Raw genomic sequence first — 12,792 nt, forward strand, 5'->3', positions numbered from 1 at the left:
AACCGACATCAGGGATGAATTACTCCGTCTCAAGTCCCTGGACCCTTTGGTCCACCAATACAACAAGAGAGACCCTGAGAACTGGAAATGAATCCCTATGCCCACATATGATGTCTCCCTTCTTAGGAGAGAGGAGTTCGAGCGCATTTACCAAATCAGGTATCTCCTGTGCACCATGATGTGTATTGAATCATATGAAGGCCACACTGGCCCCTCTATCTGCCATAGGTGTCAACGTTTGCGCCACACCGGCAAACTACTCTTCACTGCCTTTTTGAAGTGTCAAGTGTGCTGGCCCGCATCCGTCAGAGAACTGCAGAGTCCCAGCCTGAGAAAAGCCCATGTGTGCCCACTGTTTGGACACTTCTCACGATCCCCACCATCAGGCTTCCTGGAAGGGTTGTCCTATATACCAGAAGGCTATGAAGTCTTCCCGCCCTCCACGACAGAAACCCAGGACGAACTGGCCACCTCTGCCATCACAGGACCGCATCCATTTCCCCGTCTTAAGGGGTAAAACCGATGAAAATCCCACCACTGATGCTCAGTCGCCTGACGCATCTGCGACAAAGGAGCCCCTTCCACCTCCATCCCCTATGACCACATTCACTGCTGCATCTCAGTCTCCACTCGCTCATCTGTCTTCTGCGACGCATACCAGCGCCCACCAAGCTAAAAGACTGTCTGCGGCCTCACCCCACTCACCTGCTAAAGTGCCACAACCCTCCATTGTGCTGCCCTCTCCACCAGCCCTCACACCCACCCCAGCCCGTTCCAGGGTCAAGCAGTCCACCAGGGATGTTCCTCCAGTGGTGGAGACAGATGCTTCTTTCTGGGATGACATGCAGGCGATCCTCAAAGTCAACCCTCTGTTCATGCAGCCCCACATCAGGTCTGTCATTCGTGAAACAGCTCAAAAGATCCATCAGTCAGAGGATGGGCTCACTAAGGTCATCGCCAGATTTTGTTATAATGGCGAATGGCCCACCAAACAACCATCAGCCCTCTCGAGATCTAGTCGTCTGCATTTTTAATGCTAATGGCCTGAAAGTATGAAGACTGAACTGAACACTTTCCTCTATAACCACCATGTGGACATTTCACTTATCTCAGTTATCCACCAGAAACCCACCGACGATTTTCGTCTCTGCAACATGGTTTGCTATCGCTTGACCAACTCCATCGCTGAAGTGGGGGCACGGCAGTGTTTCTGCGTAAGTGACTCATCCATAATCATGAAGTTCTCCAACCACTCGAACATATGGAGGCTATATCAGTCACTGTTTCTACCCGCCTTGGTGCTATAACTTTTGCTGTGGTGTATTTGAGCCCTAACCCACCACCACTTGAAGCTGATCTCTTTACCTTGACATCTTTTGCCAAACTCACTGCTGGGGCAGATCTCAATGGCAAGCATCTGGCTTGGCATTCTTGTGTTGCTAATCCCAAGGGCAGACTCCTCCTTGCTGTATAAGATCCTCTGGCACTGTTGGTCTATGGCCCCCACACTACCAACCATATACCAGTCCGCTCTGACTGCCAGACAGCCGTTTCTGAATGTGGCCATTTTCAAGAACACTGTGCCGGCTGTTGTGGCCGAGTGGTTCTAGACTCACTCCAGAAATGCACTGCTGCTATGGTCGCAGGTTCGAATCCTGCCTGGGGCATGGATGTGTGTGATGTCCTTAGGTTAATTAGGTTTAAGTAGTTCTAAGTCTAGGGGAATGATGATCTCAGATGTTAAGTCACATAGCGCTTAGAGCCAAGAACACGGTGGTGCAGTTTTCGTGGGAAACACTCCACGAACTGGCCTCTGACCATGACCCACTTCTCATGCAACTTACCAATGTCGCTCTGTCTCTAGACATCCATTCTACCTTGACCACCATTGACTGGGATAAATTTTCCAGGATCCTTAACAACACCACTCAGCAACATCTCGGCCTGACAATGCATGCCAATCTGGTTAGTGCTGTTGATTACCTATCCGCAGAAATCCAAAAAGCGATGAAGGCCTCTACTTCTATTGTCCCAAGGGCTTCAACCCCACTCAATGACTTGCCTCCCCTCTTGTGCAAACTCAGTATCCAGAAGAACCACTACTGCAGGTGGTGCAAGCAGTTTCATGATCCTTGGGATAAGCATCGCATGAAGTGTCTCCAGCATGAATTCTGCCACCGGCTCACCGATTGGAAAACAGAACGATGGGGGGACAAGTTATCCGCCTTCCTTCTCCAACACAAATCTGATGCCCTCCATGTGGTAGAAACTCTGGCCAATGAGTTTGAGGTCCAAAACCAATTACCCATCCAGAACCCCACATCTGATGAACACCAAGATGAACATGATATTCTGGCGTTGCCACTTTCAGACAAAGTCTGCCTCTGATTGCTCCTCACCTTATGCCCTTGCGGAAATTCAACAGATCCAGATCATCCGGCGGAAGCGTGGGCAGGCGGCTCCCAGTTTGGATGGTATCTTAAACGAACACCTCCACTGGCTCCCACGCTAGCCTCTGGTCTTATTTACCAGCATCCTGAACCGCTGTCTTACAACTGGCGTTTCTCCCCCACAGTGGAAGCAGGCCAAAATGATTGCCATCTCCAAGTCCTTGAAGGATCCTACAGTCCCTGCTAACAATAGGCCCATTAGTGTTCTGAATACCATGGTCAAGGTTCTAGAGTCTTTGATCCTCCATCGCGGTTCCCAGCCCCTGGCGGTGGCTGGGACAATCCATACAGAACAATTTGGATTAGCTTCCCACTTGTCGGACGACTCCAAGTCCTTAGGATCACAGAATATGTCAGCAAGGACTTGAACTCCACCATGTCGGCACCAACGGTATTACTGGACCTACAAAATGCATATGAGAAAATCATGCAGGACAATCTTGTGTATAAATTGCTGACAGACTACCATCCCCGACATTTATGTGAAGATCATGGAGAATTTCCTCCACGATAAGACTTTCTTGGTTTACTCAGTAAGCTTAATGCTCCAGCTTACGTCACATGTCGATGAATTCCTCTCAGGGTTCTGTGTTGTCTCCCATCCTTTTTAACATTGATGTTAATAATATACAGCCCTCTCACACTGCCACCTGGCGCAATACGCCGCTCTATACCAACGGCCGCAACGCAGACCAACTCACTGCTCGCCTCCAGAGGCAAATAGACGCGAGTGACCTGGTGTCGTTCCAGCAAGGTCGCCCTCAATGTTGCCAAATTGGAAAAGTTGTGGTAAGGTTTTATGGGACCAATCTGCTGGTCCCTAAGCTTACACGCTACTTAATCTAACTCAAACTAACTTACGCTTACGCTAAGGACAACACACGCACCCATGTGCGAGGGAGGACTCGAACCTCCCATGGGGGGGGGGGGGGGGGGGGGGAGCCGCGCGAACCGTGACAAGACGCCCTTAGACCGCGCGGCTACCCCCCGCGGCAATGTCGCCAAAAGTACGGTAATCTACTTCACTAAACGGTGCCCCATCGTCTGCCACATCACTATCACAGGCGTCCAGGTCCCGTGGTCCCTGGTACCAAATACCTAGGTGTCTGGGTGCATAAAAAACTGCTCTCCCATCGCCATGCAGAATATGTAACCCAAAAAGGACTAAAGCTGATAAAAGCGTTGCACGTAATGTTCACCAGCAGGGGAATGAACCTTTCCACCAAGCTCCGGCTATACCGGATGGTGGTCCACCCTTCCGTCACCTATGGCTCCACTGCATGGGCTACCATTAGTGCCTCCCCAGATGCAGACCTTCCATCGCCAGCAGAATAAGGTTCCTTCGTGGAGTCTGCATGCCTGTCCCCTCATGAGGGTAGTTACCCTCCAAGAGGTAACGGACTTGGCCCCTCAAGACATCCATGTGAGAGAAGGAAAGGTGTCCCAATGCCAAAGTAGAAGCTTACAAAACATTGGCACAATTCCATTCCGGCACTGGCACCGACACCCTGTTCCCCTCACGATCCTTGAGTACTCCGATTATGACCATTTCTAACCATAGCACTGTTACAGCCACTAATGAAGCGCCAATGTTGACTTGACGACTCGATGGGTATGGATCTTCATCAGCCACCACTGTTTATACGTAATGTAGCTCGTAGTTAGTTAATATTTGCCTGTGAACTGAACTTCCACCGTCGGAGGGTGGAATGGGACTTCAAATCCCACAGCCACACCTTCAATGTGCACTCTAGTGATGTCTTTGGAATGATATCATTGTCGAATGGAATAGTTCTACTGTCCACCAAGACAGTAAGACCGTGAGACACCGGTGAAGATGTCTCTCACCCTCCCAAAAAAAACACCGACAGCCAATTCATCTCTGGACTCAAGACCAATCGGTTGCCACGCTCGAGCCTACACTACGGACCACGACGACTGACTTTGCTGTTACACACGCGATAGTACCGAACTGCGCGTTTGGCAGATCACCGCCGCTGCCAGTACATCAGCTGCTTCGGAAGCATCCGCTTCCGACGCTTATTACCACTACTGACGATCATGGGTTTCATCATACTACGCATCCTTACAGAAGGACATTTAAGCTGTATTCTTGTGTGGACCTTCGTCCACAGTACTGAGTTTAGTTCACGACGAATGAACAAATCGTTACTGTTTCATCGCTTACATATCAGTCACAGCCTTGGCACGCCACTAGGCCAAGAATACTTCCTTTCAGTCAACCCTAGCCAGGTCTGTCTTTTTCATCCAACATCACCTCCTGCTAGCTATGGTTCCACACTGTGCCACTGAGCGACTTTCTATCGAACAAGTACACTGTCCCTAACTCCCGACACTCATCAAGAAAAATAGGACAGTGTCTAAGTAGGCATTTGAATCTGTGCAAGTGAACGCACTTTCGATTGTTTCGTGTAGTAAAAGTAACCTCGTTAATCACAAAGGATCACTAACCTCTGACCTCTGAAATGATAAAACTGAAAAACATAATTCGTCCTAGTAGGTCCACGACTTCCCAGTCCAGCCGCACGAGAGCTGCCGGCTGAGTCTTCAATTTCGCGAGCCCCAGGCCGCTCTACGAAATCATTTAACCTGTAGCCATTCCATCAGAAACAGAATGTAGGTCCCCTTCTTGACTATTTCCTTCTCCAGACTACAGTGCTTCTGTAAGGTGCTGCCTTCTGCGAGGAATTCAACAACTTTTCTCTAACAGATGTTGAAACTGGTACTCTACAACTTGAAGGCATACCTCAAGGATCTGTACTGTACTGATAATGTTTATCTTGTATGTTAATGATTTACCGGTTCTTCCACAAGTTGTCTTGGCTCAATGACAGTGAGCTCCTCATAAGCAGTCATAGAATTAATACCACAATCAGATAACTTCAACGACAACTGGAACTGACGGAACAACGGGAAACGACCAAAAACGGCAGACTTAATGCCGAAAAATCATAGCTGTCATGTTCACCCATCCTACGGGACTAGCTCATAATTAAAAATATTTAACTGCCCGGAGTGGATAACATCTTGGAGTTACAACTGACAGGAATCTTCTCTTTAAAGCGCACACACACAAGGAAAAAAGAGTGAAGATTTCTGGCCTCCTTCAGCTACTTTATCCACTTATCTCATGTACGCTAGTGAATATACAAACCAGTCTATGACTATACAAGGCAACAGTCTTGTCTGCCATCCTTTACACGTGGAGAATGAGGAGCAGCTTCAACCTTGGACCACTATAGAGGTTGCAGAATAGGTGCCTAAGATCGATTCTCATGGCCCAGAGATGGACACACTTACTTGACCTACATCGATACCTTAATGTGCAGACGTTACCAGACCACACACGGAAACTGCTGGACAAAATAGGCGCCCTTAGTCAACGTCGCGCCACCTCGACTATGTTGGTTTGGTCGCCCCGAAACAATGACAGAGTTAGGATACCTCGAGCCACTATCAAGGTACCTCAATATCTTCACAAAATGAAGACGACCTCCTCCACAAAAGGGCAAATGTCCTCCTCTTGTGTAATTAAAGTTGTTACCGTTTCACCTGCAGTCCAGGAAGTTCATCGGCTAAGCGGTAGCACTTTTGCCACACCTGCCCCGTCCTCACCCTTCCCTGAAAGAAGGTGGTGTTGAAAATGTCGACTGTCGTAGGGAAATTACTAGTCCTGTATGCTAGCCATGTTGCCTCCGTCCACAACCCATTTAGGAGGAGTAGAAAAAGACCGGCCAATCAGTTTCAGGCTGAAGTAAGTTTTATCTCTCCAAAAGTTGATGCTGTTGTAGACAATGGCGACAGGAAGAGTACACAGGCACTTCCAGGGAATGAGATGTTACATTACATGAAATCGGCATATCGAACACGGACACGAACATTCCGCTTCGAGGTAACGCAACAACTGCTTCACACACAACATTATCTTGTCTAGAGATGACCAATCGTTCTAGCCAAATATAAAATAACGCAGTGATATTTGGTTACTAACGCACTGAGGAACGAGTGAATACAAAAATGCATAAATCCATTGGACGCTTTTGACGCGCCGGTAAAGTAAAGTAAAATGTGTCGTCCAGCTTACCTGTGTGCGCGTTACGTTGGCCACGTGGCAGTTCTGCTTGGTGTGTCCGCAGAAGAGCAGCTGCAGCCAGAGGTCAGGGAAGTCGAAGCCGGTGGCGGGTGCGCAGGCTGTGCGCGCGAACTGCACGGCGGCCGACACGGGCTGCGAGGGGAACGTCTGGATGTGCGACGGCTCCAGAGCCAGCTCGGGCCGCGGCCACCGCACGTCGAGCGAACGATCCTGCAACCACACGACGTTACTCTGTCACATTGCAAGACCAGTGAAATAACAAAAAGAAACAAGGCACCGGAAATAGATGACACGTCTTCATAATTACTCAGATCCTTGGGAGAAAATACTGTCACAAAAAAGTACCACCAGGTGCGCAAGATTAAAGACATAGGCGAAAAACACTCTGATTTCAAGGGGAATGTAGTAATTCCAGTTCCAGAGAAATCGGCTGCTGAAAGGTCTGAAAATTACGGAAGGTACAGGTAAAGTTTCACGTTCTAGCCTAAGATGGGGCAGTCGTGACCGACCGACCACCCCGTCACCCTCTGCCAATAGCGTCTTCGGGTGCGGTATGAAAAGGCATGTAGTCAGCACACCGCTCTCCCGGTCGTAGTCAGGCTTCTTGACCGTGGAACCGTTACTAACCCTTCGAGCAGCACCTCAGTTGGCATCATGAAGCTGAGTGCAACCCATACCAGTCCACCTGCCTAGGAAAAATCCCTGGCAGTAGCGGGAGTCGAACCCGGGCCCCCCACGTGGCAGTCAGCCACGCTCACCGCTCAGCTACGGAGGCGGACGAACATTAAGGAACCATCAGTTTAATAACTCATTAATTCAAAATACTACCACGAATTATGAACAGAAGAATGGAGAAAATGATGTAAGCCAATCTCGAGGAAGATTAATTTTGGCCTGCAGAAACATGAGGAAATACTGAGACTGCGACTCAGCCTAGAAGATATACCGACGAACGGTAAACCTGCTTTTATAGAATTTTTAGATTCTGAGAGATGTTTTGGAATTTTTGAGCTACAGGCAGCAATGACAAAACACAGAGAACGAAAACTTTTTATAAGAGGCAAAGGACGTGGAAGGAAAGCAGTACATAAGAAGGTAGTGACCCAGGGTTGTAACCTCTCCAACGTGTTGCTTAGTTTGTACGTACAACAAGTACTGAAGCAAACCAAGGAAAAATTTGGAAAGGACATTTAAGTTAAGGGTGAAGAAAGAAAAATTTTAAGGTTTGCCGATGACACTGGAACTCTGTCAGAGATGATAAAGGGCTTGAAACATTAACATGAACGGAATGAAAAGCGACTTCAAAAGAAGTTTGAAAACGGGAATAAACAACAGTAACGCAAGGGTAATGGCGTGTAGTCGGATTAAAATAGACGACTCTAAGTGCATCAGATTAGGAAAATGGCATACTAACAGTAGTTGATGAGTTTTATCATCTGGAGAGCAAGATAACACGATAGACGAAGTAGAGAGGGTGGAAAATGCAGGCGTGCAACGGTAATAAAAGCTTCTGTGAAAACACATCTAGTATAAATTAAAGTGTTAGGAAGTATTTTTGAAAGGGTTTGTCTAGAATGTATACCGGTACAGAAATAGTACTCCGTCGATAAACTATTCAGGGAAGAAGGAATGGAAGTTTTTGAAATATGCTGCTACAGAACAATGCCGACGGTTACGTCGGTAGATCGCATAACTAATAGAGAAGAGCTGAATCGAAATGCAGTAAAAAGGAATTTGTGGAAAAACTTTACGAAAAGAGGTCATCGGTTCTTAGGACGCATCTTGGGGCATCAATAAATAGTCAATTTGCAATGGGGGGGGGGGGGGGCGGGGGGAGAGTGGGAGGCAAAAATTGTAGATGGGGACCAAGACTTTACACAGTAAGTAAGTTCAAGTGGAGATAGGTTGCAGTAGATACGCAGGGATGAAGAGGCTAGCACAGCAACGACTAGCATGTGAAATGTGTCAAACAAGTCATCGGACTGAAGACAAATAGAACAACAACGTGCCAAATGTCTTCTCCAAGCGACATTAGGGAGTTGGAATGATGAGAAAATAAAATCTCAGTTTATATGACAGTAAAATATTGAGACAAATTTTGCACAATTTTCTGAACAATAATTTAATCAGTGGCAAATTCGTCGATGTGCCTGAAACTTTTCGAAACGACCTATTTACTCGGCTGATTTACCGAGAAGAATTCGTCAATTAAATTCACCGATACACGATACATTCAAATTTAATAATTTATGCAGTTAATTAATAAAGATGTTAATGCATCCGTAATGTAACACCACGTCGCAGAGTGCAACAAGGGATACACACTTTCGTTTACACAAGGGAACTTGCGCTCCTAAAGAAGATTCAAGTTAATAACATGCTTCCGTGGACGATGTACGCTGATAAGGCAAAACGTAATGACCTCTACCCACAGCAAAACTGAATGCCGCCTGATACCGTTGCGCGCACGTCACACGGTAAGGAAAGTATACAAACCAAGCAGAGACGGATGAGGAACAATCTGGCAATAAAATGGCCTGCAAAAGGGGAAATCCACTGACATAAGCCACTGCAACAAGGCGTAGATTGTTATACCCCGGCGCCTGGGAGCGAGCATGTCGAAAACGGCGTAGCTGGTCGGCTGTTCACGTGCTACTGTCGTGGGCATAAAGTGACAAAAGAACGGAGAAACTACGAGAGGCCGACAAGGCGTTGGCTGTCCACACCTCATCACAGAACGTACAGGTAAAGCAGGATAGGCAACCATCTGTGGCACATCTGACGACAGTTTACAACGCTGGTGCAGGCACAAATGTTTCGGAACACTGTTCAACGCACATTGCTGAACACGGGGCTCTGCAGCTGGCGACCTCTTCGTGTTCTGTGGTTGACACAACGACGTAGGCAATTACGATTTCATTTGGTCTAGGATGGTCGTTCTCAGTCGAAAGGTAATTATCCCCTGATGGGTAAAATGAAATTTTCTGAGGGATAAAAGCTGATCGATTCGATTACGTTTCTGTCATAAAGCTAAATTATTTTCAATAGATCATTACTATCATCACAACTTTGTAAGACTTTAATGTAGATTATATAAGTTATCAATAGTTACTTTTCGCAATTAGTAGCATCAACGAGGTGGAAGTTACAGGTTCCTTACATAGTCCACGCACTACACACTTTGTCCCGTACACCGCTGATGATAAAAGTCAGTAAAAAATGCTAAACGTCTCAAGAAAATATCTCCTCCAAGTTGTAGATCTACCTACAGTAGTCCAGAAATTACTTCATTATTTGCTTCGAAACAGATAAATAAATACACATCAGTAACTACATAATGGCTACTATAGTACTGTGCACAGTTTTATTATTCATTCCATGTAGGCTTTCACGGCCGGCGTCTTTATCAGTAAACTCTTCCGGGCTAAGTTGCCGTGGTCGATCTGTAGAACTTCTTCTCCCTGACGTTTCGTTCTCAACTGCGGAGAACATCTTCCGAGGTGAGTCGTCGACTCACCTCGGAAGATGTTCTCCGCAGTTGAGAACGAAACGTCAGGGAGAAGAAGTTCTACAGATCGACCACGGCAACTTAGCCCGGAAGAGTTTACTGATAGTTTTATTATTGTTCAATTTGTGCCAGTTCAGAAGTAAAGAGTGCAGCAAAGAAGTGATTTACGAACATTTGCAGAGTGTAGATTAAGCAAGTGCCGCAACGGAGAGGAGTAATGCAGGGGAAGCATGTTTTGTGACAAGTGAGTACCGTCACTGTGGATAATTAGTATTCTTTTATCTGAGGAGGAAATGTGGGTAGTACTCGCGATGCCCCACGAATTCCTTCGTCATTCATCCTAACACACACACACACACACACACACACACACACACACACCCGCATCTTTCAACATTTTAAAAATAAAAGTGTTCCAAGAAAAGTCTTTCATTCTACAGTTTAGTTACAAAATTGGTGATAATGTGCTCGGACGGGGGGAGGGGGGGGGGCACAACAGTTGGGGGGGGGGGGGGGCGGGAAGGGCGGGATGCGGTGTTACTGGTTAATGTTTGATTGCACTGAGAAGCAGCAGAGACGCAGGCTGGTTGTAATGTGCGCGTGGGGCACACAATACTCGCTAAAGCCTGTGCTGGGATAATTGAGCAGGGTTCACCTTATGAGAAAGGATTTTCGTATAGATATCGACCGCGTGTACCTGAATGGTGGCAAATCATACTTACACCCACTCTGTAATAACAATGATCCGTCAAGCAAGTCCGAAATGCTATTACACGTCAGTATGGACCAAAAGCAACACTGCAGATGCTACCAGTTTAATAATAATACGGTCGCCTGCCCAATTAGGCATTAACTGAGTTTCTTCCCTGTACAAGTTGGTATATATTCATGCAAAACAACAAGTAGTAACACTGCATAATATAGTAGAATTTTAGATCAGAAAATCTCTTGAACTGATAGTTTCACGTTCTGTACTGATATGGAAAAACCATGAATACATAACACTACACTATAATGTATACTACAAAACTTTATACTGTCTATTAATCTGATTAAAATCGGGCATAGTTCACCCTAGAAATAGCACTTTCGAGCCACACACAGAATGTCAATTTTGATGAAGATAAAACACTGATAAATTTTGGCTTTTATATTGACTTTAACTTTTGCTGGTCAAACCAATTTAGAACACTTCAGAATTCAAATGAATAAAAAAGAGGGGTGGTGGGGGGGGGGTTCCTGAAACTGTTATGATCACTGTATTAAAAAAATGATTACTGCATTTATTATGCGTTCAAGATTTCCAGTATATAAGTTACTATACTTTTCATCTCATTTACTGCTCATTTAAAAACCTTTATATCTGTCTCGAAATAATTAAACTTCATTACTATATCAATATTAAAGTTATCTTTCAACTTCGTTAGACCTTCGTTATTCATTTACTGGTTCAATAACAAAACTGTTCTTTAAACACCATTCTAACATAGCTAGGTCTGCAAGTAATTATTATTAACACAAATTTTAATTTTTCATTTCGGGACACTCGGATTGCACAGCATTTGGAAAGGACCCTGTCTAGGTTAGTTGTGAGGGTAATTAAATGATGGGAAAGTTCTGGTAAAATTTAGGTTATTATTGAACAGTTCACTTTATGGTCCATACGAATACAGTACTAAAAGTTTCAACCTGCTTGTATCGATGCGGCGGTTGGCGAGCGGCGAGATGGCGAGGCACAGAGCACACATACAACCACAGCTATGGCTCTTGACGTATCGGCACTTTAATTCTTCTTAGCGTCGCAATACTTTTCCATTTAGTGCCTATGGAATTTTGCCATGCTGTGTGGGCGTTGGAACAGCATAACCGAGGCTCAGTGAAACTACGTCTTCCAGGAGAGCCTCCTCGCTCCAGAAGGTGTTGCTCAGACCAATGCCAAACTCCAACTACTACTGCTGAGCCCGTTGTGCCGTGCAGTGCCCGTGCGCATTTTCCCACGCTCGCCTGCCATCCACCTTTTACCGCTCCCTTACAGACAGGGTATTCACCCGAGGTTTTACATTCTACATATCCTAACACATTGCCTGCGTATGGACCAGACGCACAGTTACAATTTTAAACATCTTTCAACAGTTTCAACATTTGTTGCATTTCAATTCTATTACAATACTGCTTGACATTTGACATAAACATCAATATTCACATTGAAACTTATTTACAGTTTCCTTAACATAATGACATGAAACAAAAAAGAAATGAAATCAGAACATCAATTACACCAGTTTATGGAAAAATCAGAAGAAAAAATATTATTTATATGTACAATAGTACAGCGTCGTCGTTGTTACACATGCCCCTGTTTCCAGTAAATTTCACTAAGTGCAAATTTGATGGGAACGCTAAACTTTATATTTATACAGGGGTTCTGAATCTTTGTGAGAATGTGCCATCTTAAAATTTTATATTACAAAACTTCCTTTCACTTACATTATATAGGTCTATACTTTTTAATATATCGAGAACATTTACCTATCATTTACTTAAGTGCCTTTGGCACAGTCCAACCTCCTATCACAACATGATTTAAATAGCAAATTACTTATCATTATTAAATTTCTGAGAGAAATAAAATCAAAATCTGGAACACAAACACTTAACTACAAAGCATATACAAATACCTATATACACTATAAAACAATTCGTTGCTGCTTGCATTGAAT

The 12,792-nt window shown here is 45.3% G+C and overlaps 1 protein-coding gene across 1 annotated transcript in view; it reads right to left on the reverse strand.

Moving 5' to 3' along the window:
- The window catches only part of LOC126470696 (thrombospondin type-1 domain-containing protein 1-like), a gene marked incomplete at both ends in the record, with an annotated part of 365,133 nt that overhangs the window by 252,180 nt on the left and 100,161 nt on the right, over positions 1-12,792 (reverse strand). Inside the window, one exon of the mRNA XM_050098697.1 lies at positions 6,556-6,774. Coding sequence (XP_049954654.1) covers positions 6,556-6,774 — 219 coding nt within the window. The remainder of the gene's footprint in view (positions 1-6,555; positions 6,775-12,792) is intronic.

This window comes from Schistocerca serialis, chromosome 3, assembly GCF_023864345.2.
Source record: "Schistocerca serialis cubense isolate TAMUIC-IGC-003099 chromosome 3, iqSchSeri2.2, whole genome shotgun sequence".
Taxonomy (NCBI): Eukaryota; Metazoa; Arthropoda; class Insecta; order Orthoptera; family Acrididae; genus Schistocerca; species Schistocerca serialis.